The 23,997-nt window shown below is 40.2% G+C and overlaps 1 protein-coding gene and 1 long non-coding RNA gene across 9 annotated transcripts in view; one reads left to right on the plus strand and one right to left on the minus strand.

The window, feature by feature from the left end:
* LOC128830002 (uncharacterized) overlaps nt 1-15,078 on the plus strand; it is a 30,838-nt gene extending 15,760 nt beyond the window's left edge. Inside the window, exon 2 of the long non-coding RNA XR_008443521.1 lies at nt 14,598-15,078. This is a non-coding gene — a long non-coding RNA (uncharacterized LOC128830002). The remainder of the gene's footprint in view (nt 1-14,597) is intronic.
* YAP1 (Yes1 associated transcriptional regulator) overlaps nt 1,833-23,997 on the minus strand; it is a 149,417-nt gene continuing 127,252 nt past the window's right edge. For all 8 annotated transcript variants that reach the window (XM_054015582.1, XM_054015583.1, XM_054015586.1 and 5 more), the window contains 3 exons: nt 18,230-18,360; nt 6,133-6,245; nt 1,833-5,406 (listed from right to left, as the gene is read on the minus strand). In XM_054015582.1, coding sequence (XP_053871557.1) covers nt 5,171-5,406; nt 6,133-6,245; nt 18,230-18,360 — 480 coding nt within the window. In that variant the 3' untranslated portion in view covers nt 1,833-5,170. The remainder of the gene's footprint in view (nt 5,407-6,132; nt 6,246-18,229; nt 18,361-23,997) is intronic.

The raw sequence follows: 23,997 nt of genomic DNA on the forward strand, positions 1-23,997 counted from the left end.
CTTCCAGGTGCATGGTATGATGGGCCGGTTAAAACTTTAAAGTTTATAAAAACTTGCATGATTATCCCCAGCACTGAACTCAGGGGTAGGTGGCAGACTATTGGTGGTCGAGGGGAAGTAGAAGGCTCTGGACCTTTAATGGAGAGAAGCACAAAACTCCATTTAATGTTAAGGGCTGTAACTACACTCCCATGCTGAACATCAGGAACTCTGGATTGCTAAAAACAAAGACTTAAGGAAAGTTTATGTATAAAGACTACAGGCATGAAGAATCACATTACACAGAAGTCATTCAGATCTTCCATTTAAAAAAAGTAAAAGAATACCAAAATTCAAGAGCCCTAAAACAATCTAAGTGAAATTAAACTGGAAAACATCTTCAAGAAGGTCTGTTATATGTATATTTCAGAATCATAGCTCAGAACCTGAAATCGAAAGTAGTGTCTTTACTAGTTATCTGCCATATGATGCAAGCCTAGAGTTAGCCAAAAAGTATTCACACTATGCAGGTAAATCCTGAACATTACAAACATCTAAAATTAAGGGGAAAATTTCTCATAATGGGTAAGATTCTTACTAACTTTCAGCGGGCTATCAAATATAGTAGGTTATTTTGCTCTTTTAACATATTGTTTTATGCAAGTTGAGTGATTTCCCCCCTAATCTTATCATAGAATCAGAACTAGAAGGGACCTCGAGAGGTCATCTAGTCCAGTCCCCTGCACTCAAGGCAGGACCTAGTATTGTCTAAATCAACCTGACAAGTGTTTGTCTAACCTGCTCTTAAAAATCCCCAATGATGGAGATTCCACAACCCCCCAGGGCAATTTATTCCAGTGCTTAACCACCCTGACAGTTAGGAAGTTCTTCCAAATGTCCAACCTAAATCTCCCTTGCTGCAATTCAAGCCCACTGCTTCTTGTCCTATCCTCAGAGGTTAAGAAAAACAATTTTTCTTCCTTCTCTTTGTAACAACCTTTCACGTACTTGAAAACTGTTGTGTCCCCCCTCAGTCTTCTCTTGTCCAGATGAAACAAACCCAATTTTTTCAATCTTCCCTCGTAGGTCATGTTTTCTAGACCTTTCATCATTTTTGTTGCTCTTCGCTGGACTTTCTCCAATTTGTCCACATCTTTCCTGAAACGTGGCGCCCAAAACTGGACACAATACTCCAGTTGAGGCCTAATCAGAGCACAGTAGAGCAGAAGAATTACTTCTCGTGTCTTACTTACAATACTCCTGCTAATACATCCAAGAATGATGTTTGCTTTTTTTGCAACAGCATTACACGGTTGACTCATATTTAGCTTGTGATCGACTATGACCACCCCCAGATCCCTTTCCGCAGTACTTCTTTCTACACAGTCATTTCCCATTTTGTATTGTTCCTTCCTAAGTGGAGTACTTTGCATTTGTCCTTATTTAATTTCATCCTATTTACTTCAGACTATTTCTCCAATTTGTCCAGTTCATTTTGAATTTTAATCCTATCCTCCAAAGCACTTGCAACCTTTCCCAGCTTGGTATCGTTCACAAACTTTATAAGTGTACTCTGTATGCTCTAAATCATTGATGAAGATATTGAATAGAACTGGACCCAGAACAGATCCCCGCGGGACCCCACTTGTTATGTCCTTCCAGCATGACCCCAATCTTGCAGCATGTTTAACTTTAAACATTCTAGTAGTCTCACTGATGTCAATGGACTATTCACAGCGTTAAAATTAAGCTTGTGTGTAAGTGTTTGCAAGATTGGAGCCTATAATTACAAAAAATGTTACATGGTGATTAAGAGAACAGACAAAAAACACAATGCAACAAAAAACAATTCCAATGTGTTTGCCTGATTTAAGGCAATCAAATAGTTTTATCTACTATTAAATGTAAAAACAAACAAGATGTTTTAAGCACAAAGTATATATTTATATCACATAAAACAACTGAAAAAGTATTACATAAAGAAAAATAATGTAACAGAATTTACTTAGGTACCTAACAGGCATGCTCTTACATCTAAAAAGTAACATTGATAACTATATATATATTTTTGACAAGGGTGCATTCAAGAGTTCTCTAATATAGAACATTTAAAATGTGGAGAGTACTTTTTCAAGATACAGAAAAACAAGTAATTATTTTAGACAGGCACACCGGCTATTTGTATAAAAACCATGCTTGCAAGTGAAAAGTCACTTTAGTACTAATTCACCAGATGTGCAAAAGCTATGTAAAGTGTTAATCATGTTGAAATTGTCTTCTTCTTTTGCATTGCTTCAGTTCCAACACTGATTGGTACAATTTTTGATCCATGTGATTTACTGACACTGTAGCCTATTCCAAAGCATGTGTCTGCCAAGGTACTGCTAAAGCACAGTAGAGTTTATATGCCTCTGTATTCTGAGCACAGTATACTTAAATCTAGAAACTATCACATTAGGACAATGATTTTTGTTGTTTAAATATATACATCAATCAGTATAAAATACTACCCCAAACACTTTTGTATGTCAAACAGATTTTAACCACTTCATCACTTCTGCTTTTGCAGAATAAAATCCAAATAAATTTCAATTGCCAACAGTACAGCATCTCTAAAGTACATTCCCTAATAAATGGAAGAGAACGGAAATGTCTTAAAGTTGATTAAAGAATCACAAAACAGGTTTACTGTCAGAGCAATTCAAGAATTCCCAGTTTGTCAGTACCTACCCCAGCAGTGCTGCCCAAATATAGTATAAGCTATTTAGAGTTTTTACAATAAGAAAACATTCCAACATTAAAGCTATGAGAAACACACAAAAGCAAGGGAAAAAAAAAACTTGACCTACGCTCATCAAAACTTTGAATTTCCTTGCTTTTGTGGTTTTATGTCAGACCATTCAAGTTATTTTAAACAATGTAGTGTCTTTTAAAATATCTTTTTTTAAGTGGTGGAAGGAAAGAGGGAAGAACTCTTAATGGAGTGTGAGATGCTCCTATAATCCCTGTTATGGACACAATTTACTGTTTCAAGGGCTGTTTCTGTCATTGCGCATGTAAGTGGCCTACTAATCTGTGGACTATTGGTGTAGTAGAATGTAACTGCTGTTAAGATGCCTCAGTGGGAATCAACATTTTAAAAACCATACACTGTAACGATCCACATATGCTTTTGTAAGTTCTGAGTGCTAAAATCCTCATAAGAAATAGCAAATGTGCTTACTTAGTGGCAATTTTTCACATCTCAATTTCTGTTGCTTTAATTTTTAAAGCAAATTTTAAAACTCCAGAACCAAAGAGTCCTTCTAGGTTAATAGTCTACAAATTATTATAAAATACAGCCATTTAAAGTTTTTGGAGCACCAAAGAACTGAAAGACAACTCTTGGGTTTTTTTAATTTACTCCTGTATCTTAAAAAATGGTCAAGCCCTTTAAAACAATTTCTTTAAAAAAATTCCTTTCAGGCTGAGACTTTTCATACCAAGTTTCATACCTAAAGTCTTTTTATGGTCCAGTTATAAACCCTTGAAAATAAGGACTTATAATGTGAATGCTGACAGACCCTCAAACCCTTAATTACAGAGGTGCTAGCTGGTGCCACTATTTATCATCAAAAAATTACTTCATAGCTTATACTGAAAGTTTGATTCATGCTCATTTTGTTCATTTAAAAATACTCTTTGGAAACTGTGTCAACTCCTGCAGATGTTTTAGTGTTACATCTTTCCCTGTTAAAATATAGGTAAGTCATATTCCTCTCTACCCCTGCACTAAACTCTACTAATATACACTTCATTACCTGCTCATGTCACCATCTAACACATATCTTTACAGTCTTCTACACATAGTGTCCAGGGCTTATTTTTCACCACACAGAATTAATACTTATTTTGTTTAGGACAGTCAGGTTTTTTTAGTGTTTTCATTACAGTAGAAAGTGAGATGACAATTTAGATGATTTTTCCATGCTAATTAAGGGAAGACTTTTCATTAAGTTGTCTCCCATCATGGACTTCACAATCTAAACTCACTGATTTAATCAAAATTAAAACCTAACCCCAAGAAATTACTTGTAACAGTCAATTAAAACATGTAGTGTATGGTTTCCCGCTACTTTAAAAGGCATTATAAAAGCTTATATAGGACACTTCATTCTCAAAATGCTGCAACCAGATTCTAGTTTCAAATTCTAGCAAGTAGACATGAAAAATAAGCCACTGGTCATTTATTCTAATGATTACATTCAAAGCTAGCCTTTAAAAATAAAAGTTACAGGCAAAACATAAAACCATATGTACTCGCTAGCTATTTAGCTAAAATAGACATTTTAGATATATAAAAAAAGCAGACACTTGAGACTTAAATAAGACAGTGAAATCAGAAAATTTAGATTTCACTATTAAAAAAAGAACACCTACAATTACTTCCCAAGCTACATCTATAATTAAATTCACTAACAAAACAAAAAACAAAACAAAAATTCCTCTCGTTTTTGACTGACAAAAGTTAGCCTAGAGTACGTGGTAAAAATCAAAGTTGATATAAGTTTCTATATAAAATGACTCATGATTTTCTATACCATAAAATAAGAACAACAGTCTGTTGCCTAACAAAAGAGCTAGCAGTAACAAACACTTAATGTCATACAGTCTTCAGCCCTCCTTTGAGCTAGATCTGTAAATCACTATTGACTTCTTTTGACCAGATACATCTTTTTGGGGCTTTTCAGACCGGTAAGTTGTGTTTTACCACTTGCCACAGGCAGCAGAGGAAACAACTAGCTGAGCAAACTACAAGTGGTGACATGCAGATGTTAACTCACAAATCTGAGTCCTTAGATAAAATGATATGCAAGCGCATATTAGTACAAAAGGAATGGCATTTGTCATCCAAACAGGCTCATCATCCCCCTGCTCCCAATTGAACAGTAGTTGAAACAGCAATAGAAAAAGATCACAAAGATGTCTATTCTTCAGAGTCAACTGTGAGAGAGGTCAGCAATCTAGAACAGCAGCGATGGACAAGGAATAGCAAAATGTTGGATGAAAGAATCTTGTTGAATATTTGTTCATTTATTTTTTCTGACCACAAACCAAAAGTATGCCACATTGGCTTGTTTTGAACTTCAGGCACAGATGTCTTATCTCCTTAGATCCTTCACAGATTTACAATGCAGTCTCCCTGAGGCCTCTATAACCAAGTAAGAAAACTCTCTTTATCTAGTTTGGTGGCTGCCAACACAGATTCCATGTCATTAAGGATGTCAGAACTCAAAGCCTCCTGCAGACTTGGCATCAGTTCCTCTCCTTCTATATTCATCCCATCTCCTTCCAGTGTCCCAAGGTCCACGTTTGTCCCTGGAATGGCTTCAAGGTAATCTGGGAAACGGTTCTGATGGGAAGGTATGTTACTTTGGCTGATATCACCTAGTTATAAAACAAAACAAATAGACATTAAACATTCTGAAAGTATCAAACCAATAAACTTGATTAAGATAACAAATTAAGGGCTTAAATCCTGGTTGCCTTACTCGTGCAATTGATCCCATTAATGGTAATCTGATTACTCACATAAATCAAACAGTATTTAATTCTCAATGTACATAGAAAATTCCTCTGGTGTTTACCTTCCCAGTTCCCCAATGTTACCATACATTGATCTTTACAGTATTTGCTGTACATGTACAGTATTCTTATACTACATTCAAGAAAATCAATTACATCTTGTAATAACTGAAAGTATATTACATAATTGAGCACAGTAATACTCAAATATGATTTTTTGTCCTCAGCATAGGACAAGCAACAACATTACTCAAAAAGCTAATGCACATTCAATACACACATAACCATAGGATACTAATACAATTTAGGAGAATTTCCTCTTAGACAGAATCTTTGACTAATTTCTTACAAACAAGTTTGTGACAAACTGCACACCTTTTAAATCCTCGTAAGAGCAAAAGATATGGAAAAGAATGTTGTAATATTTCTGATCTGGTGCATGTCCACAAGATGATGCTGTCAAGAATCTCTCAGATTCCCTGAACTATATGTTTCTTCTTGTGCACTAATGACTGAGCAAGCAAGAAAGACAAAATATACTGGGGGGAAAAGAGAACCCCTGCATTATGGGTATAAAGAAAAACAAACCTGTATCCATTTCATCAACGCTGTTCAGGAAGTCATCAGGGGTTCTGGGTACACTATAACTGCTCATGCTGAGGCCACTGTCTGTGCTCTCATCTCTGGAGTGATATGTCCCACTACAGTAGAAGAAAAGAAGAGAAAGTTGAAGGTGGAGTTTTCAAAAATTAAAACTGTAAAATGGGACATTTTTGGATCAGCTCGATGGCTTTGGTGAAAGTGTACCATGCTGCCATACTAAATCAGAATTAAAAGCTAACAGCTTGTCTACAGCTGCAACAGTTTAACGACATTAATTTTAAAAATCTTTTCAGACATTCCTTTTTCGGCTTAAAAGTGAGTTATTACAGTTTAGCTATAGTTTGTAAGGACTAATTAAGCTGCTCTTTAAAAGTAGCAAGGTCCAGGCTCACAAAAGATACTCGGGTGCCTAACTATCCCAGACTTAGGCACCTAAGTCCAAGTTTTAGGTTCCAGTGTGATCCACAAAACTCCTGTTTGGCTGCTGCCTAACAACAAGGGCATCTAAAGTTTTTGCAGTCAAAGTTACATAGGCATCTAAGTTTCCGCTTCTGGGCATGTGCATAGCTGCTTCATGCTAGGCATCCAGGTGCTTATCTCCTGACTAAGCCCCATAGCAATCCACAACTCATGGCAAAATAGGCGTTCTACTGTCTTGCCTGTATCGTTTGATCTGGTAGATATGCTCAGAGACTGCCTAACAGACTGGGTCTCATTGGATGTGGTGAAGGAGGAAGAAGTGGTGGTGCTCATCTGGGTTATAGGAGAGCCACGTTCAATTCCCACCTCTGCCTGAGGGGGAGAAAGGATTTGAAGGGTGGTCTCCCACATCTCAAGAGAGTGCTCTAACCACTGAGCTATGGATAATTGTTATGTGGGTCTCCCTCAATCTCTCCTAAGGAAGTTGTTTTACTTTAATTGTTTATCCAAAGATTAACTGGAGCACTAAGCTACAGTCACTCTCTCTCTCTGGCCCAACAACCAAGGGCATGTCTACACTACAAACCTAAGTCGACCTATGTTAGGTCAATTTACAGCCACCGCGGTAATTACCTCTCATTATTAGCACCTCATGGAGGCGGAGTTATGATGTTGGTGTAGTAGGGCACTTACATGGGCAGGAACAAGGCTATAGTGTGTACACTGACATAATTAGGTCAACGTAAGCTGCCTTATGTTGATCTAACTCTGTACTGTAGACCAAGCCCAAATATTCATCCACAGTGGAACACCTCCAACAGGAAAGATTAAGGGCCCCACGTCAGACTATCCCATAGCTCGGGGGGGGACAGAGGGGGGGGGGGGGGAGAGAATTGAACCCAGGTTTCCAACGTACCAACTGAATGCTGTAACCAGTGGGCTAAAAGTTATGAGGCTGGCACCACGTCCTCCTCCAGGTATTTTGTGTGGCATGAGGCAGGCACTTAATTCATTCTCACAAGGAATAACTTAGGCACCTAAGCCTAAGGAAAGGGGTGCCTGGTTGTTGATCACTAGCACATAGGTGCCTCTCTGCAGCAGCCCAGACTTCGTGAGAGAGGCAGGGGCTGAGTCTCCTTAGGATCTTGCACTGGCTAGCTTAGGTGGGTTCCCACCTAGCACTCTGGCTTTTGCGGATTGCATTCTTAGGCACCTATCCCTCCCATGCACTGTATTGGGAGCCTAGCTGCCTAACTCAGGTGACATGGATTGCAGGGTTGTTCCTGTGATTTTCTGGGTGACTACAAGTTAAGCGCTGTGACTCTCTGCATCACAACACGTAAGTCCCTTTGTGGATCCGAGCCTGTGTGCCTACACAGAGCTTTGTACTTGTTTAAACTAAATCAGTTTAAAAAACATCCCTCTAATTAAAACTGGTACAAGTTTGTGTGTAGACAAGACGTAACAATCACAATATTTATCCCTTGTGTAGCACATTTTCATAGCATTGCACAAATATTAACTAAATAAAAGGACACTAACAATTTGAAAAAACAAAAACAAAAAACAACCTCTGATTTATTTATTTTTTTGTAGCCCAATATTACAAATGAAAGCCAAGGTTGTCTCTGCACATGCAATTTTCTAATTATTATCCACTACTGCGGGCATGAATCAGCATTCATGTTGCCTACCCGATTAGTACCCAGCCTGTGCAAGCTAATGATCCAATTAGCATATCAAACTTGATGATGAATCCTGGTCACGTGCCACCTGAGGCACGCTGCACATACCCTAAGGAGAAGACAGTGCTACCACCAATTCAGCTTCACTTTTCATAGCAATAGTGGGAGTACTAATGTAGATCAGCCACTGGTATTTAAACCACTTTAATCTGTTGAGAACAGGTCTTGGAGGTTAACAAACCTGGTGTTACTAGGGGCCCACTGATACTAGCTCTCCTATTGTTGCTTCTACCAGGGGGCATCCGGGGGAATAGTAGTATGGTGGGAAGTTTTTAGAAAAATACTAGTGTAAACAAATAACTAAGGTTACTATAATGGACAATGATTAGAGAAAGACTAATTGTTCAGTTTGTTTACTTTGTGCATTTGACCAAGTATTACTAGTTAGATTTCCTGTTTACCTGTATTTTTGGTGAGAAAACATGTAGGAAGAACGCAGAAGTTTTTCAAACCACTAACTTCATTCTGAATATTTATGATTTGTTTCCAGTGACAATTATTATTTTCTAGGCTCTGTACAATCATAAAAAGCCATAAAGCTTACAGTGTCACTCTGATCCTGCAACCACTTATGCACGTGAATAATACCTCTGAACTCAACCGGACTACTGATGAGTATGACTGTAGGACTGGAGTTTGAAAAAAATAACCTTCCAACAGCTAGAATTAACTATACAGTTTTCAAATCCATATTTCTTCAGATTGTGGCAGCATAAAAACCAGAAATCAGTTAGCTGCCTTAATACTGATTTTTTCCAGTTTCAATAAATACTTGAACCCTAATGTAGCTTTTGTGCACAACTTGAATTAACATTCTGTCACACACTAATCCTTCTGGTAATGCACCCATGACACATGTATGACAGTAGTTTTTGTCACCTATAGACAAGCAGACATTGGATAGCTGACATCTGTTAAACCCAGGATGTAAGTAAACTACTGTCAACAAGAAATACCAGATAGATTTATTGAAGACATTTTTGCCATACTATCAAGAAAACTCAACATTTTTATAGGATTATTGCTTAACAAAAAGCTTTTCATCTAGATTTTAAAACAGCATATTTGATTAACCATGCAGTATATTAAATGTTTTTTTTCCTTGAGCCAGCAGAAGTCAACTGTTCAAAGTAATAAATAAGCTTTTTAAAATGTCTGTGAAAAAATACCATTTCTATTTGTGGAGTGAAATGCTAGAACTAGCACTGAACCTAAAATGAACTAAATCACTCGAGCAATGAAGTTTTCTTGGCTGGTGCACTCATGCTTGGAACTGCCACCCTCTCCTCTTCCTTCAGATCACTCCTGAAAGTACATTTCCTCTGCCTTTTTCACAGAAATCTCTTGAGATTGTCACCATTCTAGATGGCCATATCACCCAATGGTATTGTGTGTGTCTAAACTGTCTTACTTGACTTAGACTGGGTGCCTCTCTGGAGAAGAGACTGTCTTTCTAGATGTTCATACAGAACAAAGCACAACATTGGGGCTAATTAATATTACCATCATCACCAATACAGAATCAAACATTAAAATATTATAGGACTGCTGATATTTTATGTATACAATTAATAGAAATTAAAAGGTGGAAAACACCTATTAACTTAAAGATGCATCTTTGTGTGTTCCATCTTAAAAGATTAAAACACTACAAAGCCCACAAATGCTAACCACTGCCATTAAAACTGTGTTCAGTGAAATGCTGACAACCCATTACTTATTTTTAAAAACTTCTCTAAGTAGGTGTCTTTCTCTGAGTCTCCCCCAGGGTGTTCTGTATTTCAGTCTACGTAGACTGCAAGCTCTTTGGGGCAGGGTCTTTTATGTCTTGTACAGAGAACAGCCTGATCTCCCTTGCCAACATACTAGTATAAAACTGATTTATGTTTTTACTGAAAACAATCCTGAGTGTAAAATGCTCAATTCAGAACAGGAATTAGATTTAAGAAATTAAAAACTCAAACCAGGTATTCCGAGCCACATGTTACCGGTGCACTCTCCTCGAGATAGATATGATAAGAATAGTTATAAAGTTCAATAGCTCAATGGGGCTTTGATAAAATATGTTTTTGGAGCTGGGCCCAGCATGGCTGTGGTTCTTTACAGCAGACTCTACTTATTGGCTATTTTTTCTTCTTAAGGAAGTGTGAATTAAGGGCGGCTTAAAACGTTGACTTTCCTAGCTTATAGCCATTTCAAATAGAATCCATCACATGCATTATTTTTTAATTTAGTGTGTATGCACCAATATTATTTACTTTACTACATTTATAAATCCACAAACTGAATTACCACTATCAAAAAGCAGCAAGTAAAGTTGCCAAGGGATTTCACATATAAATATATAACAAGCATTTGAAACCAAGAACTATTTCTCTAAAGTCAACTAATGGATTCTGAATATGTGAAGATACGACCACCGAAGAATGAATCACAAAATACTGAAAGTTTCTCTGCACTGGCTACAATAACTATGCCTTCAAAAACAACAAGAAGTCCAGTGGCACCTTAAAGACTAACAGATTTATTTGGGCACAAGCTTTCGTGCGTTAAAAAAAAACACATCTGAAGAAGTGAGGTTTTTTTTTACCCACAAAAGCTTATGCCCAAATAAATCTGTTAGTCTTTAAGGTGCCACCGGACTCCTTGTTGTTTTTGTGGATACAGACTAACATGGCTACCCCCTGATACTTTATGCCTTCAAAGCAACCTTTTCATACCAGGAGAGGAAGCCATGACCTACTTAGTAACTACAGCTAGTGCGGACAGACTTCTTAATCCATGGAAAATAGCTGAGGGTCCACCATAGGGAGAGATCTCTGGCCCAAGAGATGGAAGAAGAAACAGCTAGGGGAATGAAGTGGGCTTTCTAGCTGAAGAGGAGGGGCATGCTTGGTCCCATCAGAGAAGAACTAGCTGGCTTTAAAAGACAGCTGGGATATCAGAAGGATTAAGTGTGTCCGACAAAAATGGCAGAACTGTGAGGGAAGGTTGATGCAAGCATATGTAGAAGACAAATGATTTGGTTGAAAGAATGACCCCCACCAAAAATTAGCTTGAAGAAAATAAGCAGTCCTTAACACTCAACTCCTTACATATTAATCTCTGCGCCCTGAAAACAGATTCTGCCCTGGTGACTGAAGTGGTTTATTTATCTAGGTGTTCGGGAGGCCACTGATGCTGGAGATTCACTGCAACATCCCTCCACTGCCACATTCTTTATGACCAAAGTAGGAAGAAACGTTGGGCAAGAAGCCTGCACCAAGAGTTGGCAACTACAGACACCACGGAGAAAAGGTACCAGGAGAAAGGAGCAGAAGCCTCTTCCCTGCTTTGCCAGGAATTCTACCAATGACTTGTAAGTGGTCAGCTCCAGTCTGCAATCAGCAATGTTTTCTGCTACTCACGCCTGGCAACACCACCACCCTCCCATGGATTTACCAAAAACTCTTACATTTAACTACTTTGCTACCTCATAGCCACCCTATGGCAGTATACCCCAGGTATTCTGAGACCCACATGTTGGTTAAAATGTTAAGGTTCCAGTTGCTTGGTGATGGATGTGAATATTAATTTCTGAACAATAATAACAACAAACAACCCACCCTCTGGGGTCTGTCTGTGACGTTATTGACAAACGGTGACCGGGGTCCTATGGTTGCACCAGTTCTTATACAGAGGAGGCCAAGTGGGGTGTCTATGGAAAGGTTGTAGTTTGCTGGTTATGATTATGCTGTCTGTATGTGTGTATCATTTTTGTATTTGAAGTTATGAATATTTGCTATGTATTTATTTGATTCTAAGTAGCCTCGGTGAAGCATTTGATCAGCTTCTTGAGAGAGTATTAGTATCAGTAAGTGGCCAATCAAGAAACACTTAACTGACAATGGACTGCGGGAGATGCCAATCAACATCTGAGCTTTCCTGGGAACATTCAAACTAATATGTAAACAATGGTGTTGGCCTGCAAAAAGCTGAATCATTCATAGATATGTGACTTGCCCAGGTGGCTACAAACTCCATCTTGTTGCTGTGATCTTGCACAGAAGATCAAAGGAGTTTCCGCCCACAAGAGAAAGAATATAAAAAGCCCTGGAAACACCTCCATTTTGTCTTCAGCTGGCTCAAAAGACAGCCTCTCCACCCCAAAGAGATGCCTGAAAGAAACTGGAACAAAGGACAGTAACTACAGGGGCGTGAGTGATTGCTGGACCCAGACTAGGAAGGAGTCTAGTCTGTGAAAGAACCTTATTGGAACATCTCTGAGGGTGAGATTTACCTGCATTTAGTTTCCTACTGTATTAGGCTTAGACTTGCGTGTTTTTGTTTTATTTTGCTTGGTAATTTACTTTGTTCTGTCTGTCATTATTTGGAACCACTTAAATCCTACTTTTTATATTTAATAAAATCACTTTGCTTATTAACCCAGAGCAAGTAATTAATACCTGGGGGAGCAAAGAGCTGTCCATATCTATCAGTGTTATAGAGTGTGAACAATTTACGAGTTTACACCGTATAAGCTTTATACAAAGTAAAACAGATTTATTTGGGGTTTGGACCCCATTGGGAATTGGATATTTGAAAAAACTGAAAGTGTACTATTGATTATGGTGGCTCCAACCACACCTTCAAAAATGCTGTGTTCCACTTGAGTAACCAACACGCAAAGAAGCACTGGAATGTCATCTTCTGCAACAACTCCAGCACGACAATTTCCCAAAATATTTTGAAACAGTTCTGGATTGCACCCTCACATACTGCCAACATCTGTAAAAGTTGGATACCAATATAAAAACTACAATATAATCCAGAAGCGAGCTGGGACCAGATGGGTATCAAGATGCTTACACCTTGCAGTCAGCCAGCTTGGCCCTTCTCTTCTCAGGAGCTGCATATACTGAATGTCAGTATGGGCAGGTGGCACAAATATGAAACCTGTCAACATGCAATTGGACATTGCTCTGAGAATTGTCACAGGAGTGCTGGAGTCAACAATCGATAGTCTGGCTTCCCATCCTTGCGCATATCTTACCACTGTCTCTCCGAAGCAGCAGTAATGAGAGAATGCAACTGCACAACAACAAACAGACTTGCCCATCTATGAAGATCTCCAAGCACTGCCCCCGTCCTCTCCCATGATATTGCCTTCTGTCCAGGAACCCCTTCTGACTGGTGTCCAAAGTTCTCAAAACTAAGACACCCTCACCAAAACAGTGGGGGTCAAGAATCAAGACCTGATTACGGATTCCACAGACCAACCACCTGGCTTCAGCATGCTATGTAAGATATAGATCACAGCAAATGGCATCAGAACCTCACATGGGCTTTGGAATCACTTAGTGTACAAACCGAAAATGAAGGACAGCATGATATGTGCATGTGGAAAGGACATCCAAACCACAGAACATGTAGTGAACTGCTGCCCTCTAAAATCCTTCTGTAGAGGGACAGCCTCTATTCCTTCCATTTCACCAGAAGTCCGAGTGGATGACAAACTTGGATGTCAACCTTTAATGTTGATTTGCAAGTTGTCATATGAAAGAAGAAAGTATTATTTAGGTGTGAATGGTGCTTTTCAGACAAAGTGAGAGGCTCCATTTGCTTACACTCTAAATGAGTTATAGTGTGATCTTTCACTGATAAAAGTATTGTCACTTATGCATCTTAATATATATATATATATATATATATAAAAAAATGTGAGGACTTTGAGTGAAATTGGCTTTGTGCAGAGGGTCAGCACAAGACCTATGTACCATTTAAAGTCCTCAAAATAAGTAATTTGAGTACTTTAGAGTGTGAGCTCAGGACTCAACTGCCAGCAATATGCAGATAGTACATAACTCTACTTATTTTTCAGAACATATGATCATACCACTACTATCAAAATAATCTAGGGCTTGGATACGACCAGCTCACAGAGAAAGCAAGATAGATATTGTGTTGGTAGAAGGAGGAAAGCACTTTGAAGAGTTTGCAGCCACAGTGTAGTCTATCTTGGTTGATGGTACATACCCCCTATTTGGTCAATTCAGTGTAGTTTAAGAGTGCTCCTGAATTCTTCACTGAAGCTAAAGTCTCACATAACAGTCTGTGAGTAAAGCTCGCACGCGATCCAAAAACAAAAGTGGGATGGATCCATAGTCAAGACTGGTATGCCATCCTCAGGTGCACCTTCAAAAGACCTGCCTGACCCCGCTGAAATATCTAGGAGAGCTTTACTGGGAGGCTGAGGCAGAAAGCAGGGACTGACGACGTTTATAGCCCTTTCCCTTTATTTTGTAGGGCTCCCGACTGGAAGGCACTGGAAATCTGGGAGGCTGCTGGGGCCTTAAATGCTTCCTGGAGGCCGGGGGCATGTCAAGGCCCAGGGAGTGAAGTGTGGCCCTCAAGTCTTTGAGGCCATGAAGCTTGGAGTCTGTCTGTTCAGAGAACGGAGAGGTACCCTCGAAGGGGAGGTCCTGGACTGCTAAACCCTGTGAGAGAGGCCTGAAGACTAGAGTCACGAACAGCGCCTCATGGCAACCGCTGACACCATCGTTCTGGTTGCTGAGTCGGCCACCTCCAGAGCTGCCTGGAGGGAGGTCCTGGCCATCTTCTTGTCTTCCACCAGGATGGCCACGAACTCCTGCCTTGACTTCCTGTGGCAGGAAATTCTTAAACTTGGCTGAGTCCCACAGATTAAAATTGTACATCTCTAGCCGAGCCTGCTGGTTAGAGATACGTAGCTGGAGACTGCCCGTTGAATAAACCTTGTGTCTGAACATGTCCAGTCTCTTAGCCTCTTTATTTTTAGGGTAGCGCTTGACTAACCTTGTCTGTCCCACTCGTCTGCAGCACACACCATCAGGGACCCGGGGAAGGGGGGGAGGGAAGACGCAAATACAGGTACTCGACCACTGGCCTGTATATAGTATTTCTTCTGTGCCATTTTTGAGGTAGGGGGCAGAGATGAAGGGGTCTGCCGTAGTACCCTGACAGGTCCCAACGCTGCCTCAAGAACAGGCAGGGTCACTCTTGACGGAGCCACTGCAGCCAGAATAAGCTGTGCATAGACGCCTTCAGCTTCTCAGCTTCCAGCCCCCATTTGTGGCGACTTGCTCCAGATGGACCCTGAAGTCATCTGGAGGGAATGGGTTACTAGGGCCTGTGACCACCTCATCTGTGGATACTGAGGAAGAGGCTAGCATTGGAGGAGGGGCTGCTTCTTTTTCCTCCAGCTGTACCACTTCCATTGGGCCCACTTCTGAGACCTCGGTACTGGAGTCAGGGTCCGGTGTTGGGTGGGATGAAACAGTGGCTTGCCTCTTGGACCCCACTGAGTATGAATGGTGGGAAGAGGGCACCAGCACTTGGTGAAATCCCCACAGGTTTTAAGACTGTGACTGCATTTGCCAGCTGGAGGAGCCAGTACTGAAGTCCAGTGCTTAGGTCGGGTACTGGTACTTCTTCAGTGGGGTGAAGAATTCCCCTTTGGACTCTGAAGAGGATTTTTCCCTCGGAAACTATGGGGTTGCCGTACCCGCTTCTGCTTATAGGCGGTGCTGGGGAGCCAGTGACTGGGTGGAGACTGTTACAATGGAACCATGGAGGGTTTTCCTCTGGGCGGTGCTATGATGGCTCCTTGATACTTTCTGTCCTCAGTAGCCCTGACTGGCAGGGGCCTTTAGTGGGTGGGCAGGATGGGGAGGGACATCAGATCCTTTTCCGGCTGAAACGCCTCCAGAGTCAAAGAGGCCTGCAGCCACAAGGTCCCATGACTGCTCCTGGGAGTTGGGGTGGGTCCCGGACTGGACTCAGTGCTCTAGGTGAAGTTGCTGGAGCAAGCACTCTCTAGGGAGGACAAGTGGCCCATCGCGGATCTCACCATGCTAGTCACTCTGCTTTTTCCTCTTTGGCACCGGAAAGCGCCCTCTCTTGGCGAGCTGTTTCTTGTGCTTCTTCCTCGGCACTGGGAATGGAGAATGGTGCAGGGAAGAGCAGAGTGTTGGGGCAGTGCTTCGCATGGAAGCCAAAGGGCTCAGTGCCAATTCACAGTGGCTCAGCTCCGAGGCTGGTCTGAGGGCTGCCTCCATGAGTACAACCTTCAGATGAATGTCTGTCTTTTTGAGTGCACAGTCTGAAGCCCCTGCAGATCTGGCTTCTCCTTAACGCAAGTTTCCCTGAGGCACTTTAGACAGCTAGAGTGCAGGTCACTCACTGCCATGGGCTTGCTGAAGCCCCTGGGACGAAAGTCCTCGACGCCAGGGACCATTATTCACACTATATACACTACACTAACTACAAAAACAATATGCTACAAAGTCCAAACCACGGGGAAAGAAGAATTGCAAGAGGAAGAGGGATCGTTCCAAGCAACCATCATGGAGGGATCGTTCCAAGCAACCTTCCCAGGAGACAGTCCCCATCCTGTAACTATGGCCTACGTTCTTTGTTCTTAGACATATATTTAGCCGTATTAAAGTACATACTGTTTGCTTGTGCCCAGTTTATCAAACGATACAAACCGTTCTGTATTAGTGATCTGACCTCTTCATTATTTACCACTCCCCCAATTTTTTTTATTATTTGCAAACTTTATCAGTGAGGATTTTGTGTTTTCTTTCAGGTCATTGATAAGAATAATAAATAACGTAGTGCCAAGCCTGATCCTTGAAGGACCCCCACTGGAAACAAATCCACTTGATAAAGATTCTCTTTTACATTTTGAGACCAGCTGTTAATCCATTTAATGTATGCCACCTTAATTTTGTATTGTGCTAGTTGTTTTTTTAAAAATCAAAATGTCATGTGTTACCAAGTCAAACGCCTTACAAAAGTTTAAGTATATTACATGAACACTACTACCTTATCAACAAACTTGTAATATCACTATCAAGTTAGTCTGACAGGATCCATTTTCCGTAAACCCACGCAGACTGGCATGAATACAATTACCCTCCTTTAATCCTCTAGTAATCTAGTCCCATATCAATTGCTCCATTATTTTGCCCAGGATTGATGTCAGACTGACAGGCCTACAACTACTAAGTCATCTCCTTTACTCCTTTTTTAATATTAGCACATTAGCTTTCTTCCAGTCTTCTGGAACTAAATTTGTGGATCCAAGTTATCTGGACCTACTGATTTAAAAATGTCTAACTTCAGTAGCTGCTGTTTAACATCCTCATGAGATACTACTGGAATGGAAAGAGTGTTATCATAGGATAGCACTACATCATCTGTTTTTTCCTCAAATATAGAACAGAAATATTTATTGAACACTTCTGCCTTTGGTGCAGTATTATTCTACCCTTTCAATCTAGTAATGGATCAGTGCCATTATCAGGATGCTTTTTGTTCATAATAGACTCAAAAAAATTCCTCCTTATTTTCCTTAAATCTGCTGGACACAGATTTCTCCTTTCTTCATTGATACTTTGCCTAAGCACAGTCCAAAATGCCAACTCCTTGAACAAACAAATGAACTTTAAACAATACGGTATTTAAAATAAATCCCACCACTTTTTCTGGCACTAATCCTACTGCAGTGAAAATATTGCCAGGCTAAATACCCTATGTGAAAACACCTTAAAATTAACCTCCAAGTGTAGTCGTAAATGTGCCTCACAGTTCATTTGATCTTATAGCAAGCTATTCACAAGCTCTTCTGAGTCAGTAATTTTAAGGTGACTGTTAGTCAACAGACTATGCATAGGGAAACATGTTATGACTTTGAATAAGAATCCTTCCTACAAGTCTGAACAGTTTACTTCCTCCCACAGGAGATAGCTTTTAAACCTTAACTTTTACTTCACTTGCCATTTAAGGAAAGATTCAATTACAGCTGTGGTTTTTGGCACAGACAGATGTTCAAAATAAACGATTACACATACTAAACAGAATCTTAATTTTTTTCAGTAACTACTCCTACAAACCTGTTAAGAAAGGGATCGGAACTATTTGTAGTCATTGTTCTCAGGTCCTGAGCCATTCCGGGAGACGACACTGGATTTTGAGAGCCACCATCTTGTTCCATAGTGGGAAGTTGGCTACGGAGAGCTAACTCCTGAAAAAACAAGAAATGAGCACATTAGTAAATTCAATGAGATGTTTCAGGCACATCATCAGCATTTCAGGGTACAGTGAATACACATCTCCATAGTTACTAAATGTCTAAAGTCAAAGGAAGAATCCCCATTCTGCTCAATAAATTAAAGAGAATGCAAGCTCAGGATATTTCTCCAATTATTACAATGACTTAACTGTAACTATTAATATAAGTAAATAAATTGTTGTTTGACACCACCCACATGCAAACTAAATTCCAATTACCAATAGAGGTGGTTGCAAACAATGTCAAAGAATTTTACTCTTTTTCTTGCTTGGGAATTGTTTATGAACAGACTGATTTCTCATAATAGTTGAAATAATTACTTCAAATTAATAAATTTTGGCCTAAATTTGCTTGTAAACTGTTTGTTGAGTGCTTTTGTTATTCACTATTTATTGCTGTGTGATTGGTCACTTTAAGTCACATTGAACTGTTTCTTTATTGGATGACTGAAGCTATAATGAGGGACAGGGTGTGATCAAATGAGAAAGCCTTTGATTCTCTAAGGGAAAGGATGGGATCAGTAGTGGAGTTAAGAGGAGGTAGGTTAATAAGATTAATGAATCTTTAGAACATGTAGACTTTTTCCTTTCTGGGTCTCTTGGGCCAGACTTTGCATGAGGTATCACTTTTAGGGGGTGGGGGTGAAGAGGAAGAAGGGGAGTCAGTCTGGCAGTGGTTCTCACAATGTGGGTCACGACCCCATTTTAATAGGGTCGCCAGGGCTGGTGTTAGATTGGCTGGGGCCCAAAGCCGAAGCCTGTGCCCCTCCACCCGGGGCTCAGGCTTTGGCTTCAGCCTTGGGCAGCGGGGTTCAGGTTACAGGCCCCCTGCCCAGGAATGAAGCCCTTGGGCTTTGTCCCCCCATGCCCAGCGTGGTGGGGTTCAGACTCCTCCTCCTCCCCCCACCTGGAGAAGCAGAGCTTGGGCAAGTCCCCCCTTCAGTCCCCCCTCTTGGGGTCGTGTAGTAATTTTTGTTGTCAGAACGGGGGTTGCGGTACAATGAATTTTGAGAATCCCTGGTCTATTGTAATATGATTGCCTTGGCTACCTTTTAAAAATAATTTTCACCATGTTCATATTAAGTAACTGCATTTACATAAAGATTCCAGATGGGCAGGGTGTGGCTAGATACTCCTCTGTCTTATTTAATTGCCTCTTTGCCAGGGCTCTGGTAAGGGGTTTTGCACTTTCCTAACTACAGAGAGTGCAGCCATATACCCATGTATGCTTTGTTTAACTGTGGTCTCACATGGGGTTTTGGCAATTGCCCCTTTTCACGTATCTACCAAGTACATTTGATTGAATTTACTAGTCTACAATTTTCTGTCACCCCTCATTTGACATTATTACAAGCAAACTTGCGGTGTAGACATGTATGTTTACTCTGAACTGGAATGGAGGCTGGTGGATCTCCGGAATAGCCTCCATGTCTGAGATCAAAGTAGCAGCAGTTTCTGTGGTACTGTGCTAAACAGTGCTCCATATACAACAATGAACTAAAATAATATTTTACTAAAAAGCCCTGGTCAAAAACACAGAGTCAGCATCACCAATTGATTTAATATTAAAAAAATCCAAACAAACAAGAAAACTAGTCTCAGATGTCCTTCTCAAAAGCGAATGGTGCTAAAGTGACAGGAAAGAAGGCCAGATTTCATCTCTACATTGGCTGAAGAATCAATATAAAATTGAAGGGAGTAAAGAAAAACAAACAAACAAACACACACAGTCACACAGCGTTATTGGTTTTAAAAAAGGAACTTCTTGTTTTTTCTTGAGAAGTCTAACAGTGGTATGGACTAAGCCTCCTTTGCCATTTGGTCAAAAAAAAGTGGTTGTAACTGCAACATCAATATCTGAGAAGTATTCAGCTGCAGGAACTCTCACATCTGACTGAAGAAACCAACAAAGCATTTTATCAGAAAAAGATGCATTAATACAGGAAAAGATGGATACAAGGACCTCTGTTTTGCCTATCCAGAGGTACCATCTACAGAGTAACTGAAGCTTGTATCTAGTCAGTAAGGATTTCCCCCTTGATTCAACTACACCTCATTTCCAAAAGTGTGAGCACTGTATCACATTTAATGAAGTGTGGCTATAAACTGACTGCACTGAAGTTACTGTGTCAAAGAGTTCCTGTGTCTACACACCAGCACTTCCCATTGAGGAAAGAGGAATATTAGACCCTTACTCAACATTTCCTGAAATCCGCTAAGATTTACCAGTGTTAGAACAAGATGTTAATTACTTACAGGCTGAGGAGAAAATATATTATTTATTTATATATTATTTATATTCATGTTTAAAAAACGGCTCTTTATTTTGAACTATCTGACCTTCCAAATGCAAAAATACAAGTCTGACAAAATTCTGTCTGGGATTACCATGGCTTGATCTCTTCCTATTTTTGTAAGTATGTCAAACTTTTCTAACTACCTTTGGGAAAATAAAGGCTTAAAACTCACAATGTTAATATAAAATTCTAATTTTGGATATTATTTACAAGACCAAAATGATCTGTCAACTCCTTAGATAAAGTTACTTTAAAAAAAAAATGAGGTCAGCATTCTGTAACTTATCCAGCTGGTCTTTTTCAAGTTTGTTTATTTTACAGTTACACAAGTTTTTAACAGCTTCACTGGATAGTCACAAAGTGTATAACTTGTTCAAAATGGAGCTTAGAAAACTGACTCTTTTAAAAGAGCCTTTTCCTTTTAGTTTCATCATACTTTTTACATGAGTAGAGCAGTTTTAATAATTCATTTCTTGGTTTGTTGACAGTTCCAAACTATTTTGAGTCAGACCTAAGCAAAATTTTTCAGCAAATTAAAATTTTCAGAAAAAACTGTTTTGATTTTGGGCATTTTTGTTTTAATGAAAGCAAAGGAAATATGGACACACAGGATTAGATTTCCCAAATCTAGGAGGAAGTGATGGTTACATTGCTCCCTTATACCAGCAGTCCAGCAATTAGGACACACTCTTGGAATGTGGGAGACCTGGATTTGAATCCCTACTCTGGAGCAAATCCCCTCCTCAGGTGAGTACCCTTAGCACCAGGCTATTGGGGGGAGCGGGGGTGCCTCTCTCACATTGAAGCTATTCCACTTTGTATAACTAATTAAATATTCATTGGAACAGGGACTTGAACCCAGGCGTATTCCCCCATCCCAGTGAATGCCATAATCAACGGTCTAGAGTCACTCTCGCTCTGCTCTCGCTGGCTCAACTGAATAATAATTTAGACAAAGTAGAACAGCTTCAAGAAGAGAGACAGAGGCACCCCCACCCTAGAATAACCAATACCCTGGTGGTTAGGATGCTCACCTGGGAGAGAGACCTGGATTCAAACCTAGATCTCTCACATGCCAGATGACTACCTTAACCACCGTGCTATTGGGTATAAGAAGATGTAAACATCTCCTCTTTGGTTTTGAGAATAGCACCCAAGTCCCACTCTAGTAGTTACACCACATATCAAGGTTTAAGAGTCTGCTATTGCCTCTCAGCAAACACACGGACATGTCTTATCTCAAGCAATAAAGGCTCATATTTTCAGATACACAATGTGGGTTCAATCCTCATTGACAACCTGACTAGATGGGGTCCATGAATCATTTATATACACCAAGGACTATACTCCAGCTATAATAAGAACACCAGAAATTAGTTAAGACTAAACTGCATTAGGGAAATCAACCCCTTTGTTTCAGGATATAAATAAAGTTTTATAATATTAGTGAAAAATTCCAGGATCCAATCCTGCATTAGATCCTGTTGGAAGGCACAATCAGGGATTTCATGCTAGTGCCTCTGTTTTCAAGATCAGAACCTTACTCGTTAATGCATAACATTTAGTAATCTGCAATGGGTCACCCATTAATTTCCCTCTGTCTTTCAGTCTCACAGTTGCTTGCTGTTAATTTTAAATAGAAAAGCTGTTTTCTCAAACCTTTATGAGAATTCAGTAATAACTTTGCCCTTGCTCAGCCAGTAAGTTGTCTTAATGTATTGCTGATTCTACATACAGATACTTATCACAAAAAAAGTTTAGTTTCAACTTGTTTGCTTAACACTTTGTATGCACAAGCCAACTAGGTTACAAAATTCAATTGCAAAATATAAATGGAATATTCAAAATGGCCTTTGACCTCAGAATTGTGGAAAAATTGTAATTTCCATAGATCTGCAGTAATTTTGGACTATTGATTAATATGCAGCCTGTTGGCTTGAATTGCTTTTGCAGGTGTTCTAGTCTTTTAAAAAGACAAAAGCTCCTCTAACACCAGTGTCCCTTACAACATCTGTTGCATTATTTTTGGGGTTTAATTGGAATAACATCTGAGTGTTGGGTAGACTGCAGTGAAAGTAGGGGAAGATTATATTACAGAATACTCAGTGAATAAATTTTACTATGGCTGAAAGCAGCACTAGTAAAGGACGGTAACGTCAAAATGTGTGTTAGCTCTCTGCGGGTGTGCATGTGCTCCTGGAACTGGAAATTCATCAATAGCAGTGCCCGTTAGTCAACACCTGCACCCAACACCTCCTCATGCTCCCAACCAAGGGTATAAGGAGTAATGCAGACCAAACACCGCTCCAGTTCCTGCTCTACTGTGAATCCAAAGAGGAACTGAGCAAAGGGGAATGAGGGTGGAATGTGAATACCCACAGGGACCATAAATTTTGAACTCCAGTTCCTAGAAGGTAAGTAACCTTCCTTTCTTCTCCCAGTGCTGATTTGCAGGCGTATTCACTATGGATGAGTCCAAAACAGTGTTTCAGTTAGAAGGTGGGTGTGAGGAAGCATGATGCATCACAGACTGGAGGATCACTAAATTAAAGGAAGCATCTCCAGCTGAAGCCTGAACTAGTGTAATGCCCGGTGAAGGTCTGAATGGAGCCTCAAATTGCTGCGCTCTCTCTCTCTCTCTCTCTATTTCAGAGGGATTCCCTGCAGAGAAGCCACTGAGGCTGCTTACACTCTAATCAAATGGGCCCTGAGGAGGGGTTTCTATAAGATCATAAAGAGGAGGACAAAGGTGGAAATCCATTCAGAGTCTTTGGGAAAAGATAGCTTTCTCTTTCATTCCTTCAGCAATAGTGATGAATAACCTTGGAGACTTCCAGAAAGGTTTTGTCCTGTGTAAGTAGAAGACCAGAGCCCTGTGTACATTAAGTGAGTGGGGCTTCCTGTCCTCCAAGCTATCGACATTCATAGATCGATGTAGAGGAAGCAGAAGGTTCAAGGTTCAAATAGCAGGCTCAGGTTCAGCTTTATAAGTGGGGACAGGTTTACATTCTGACGGTCACAGTAGTGGGATGGGTGAAAACAGTGCAGTTCTTCACCGGAGAATGTAAGGCATTAATAGCTGCCAGATGTACTGTTAGGGAACTCATAAACAGGTCAGATGTCTTCAATGAGAGAAGATATTCCAGAATTAGAGGGATTCCCGATTTCTCAGGAGTTAAGTGGTGCTGCTGACACCACAGGGAGAATCGCTTCCAACTGGTGGCATAGCACTTCCTTGTAGAGAATGGATCCTATAACAGCCTAAAACCAGTCTTTCCCTATGTTCCTTGTCC

Source organism: Malaclemys terrapin, chromosome 1, assembly GCF_027887155.1.
Source record: "Malaclemys terrapin pileata isolate rMalTer1 chromosome 1, rMalTer1.hap1, whole genome shotgun sequence".
NCBI lineage: Eukaryota > Metazoa > Chordata > Testudines > Emydidae > Malaclemys > Malaclemys terrapin.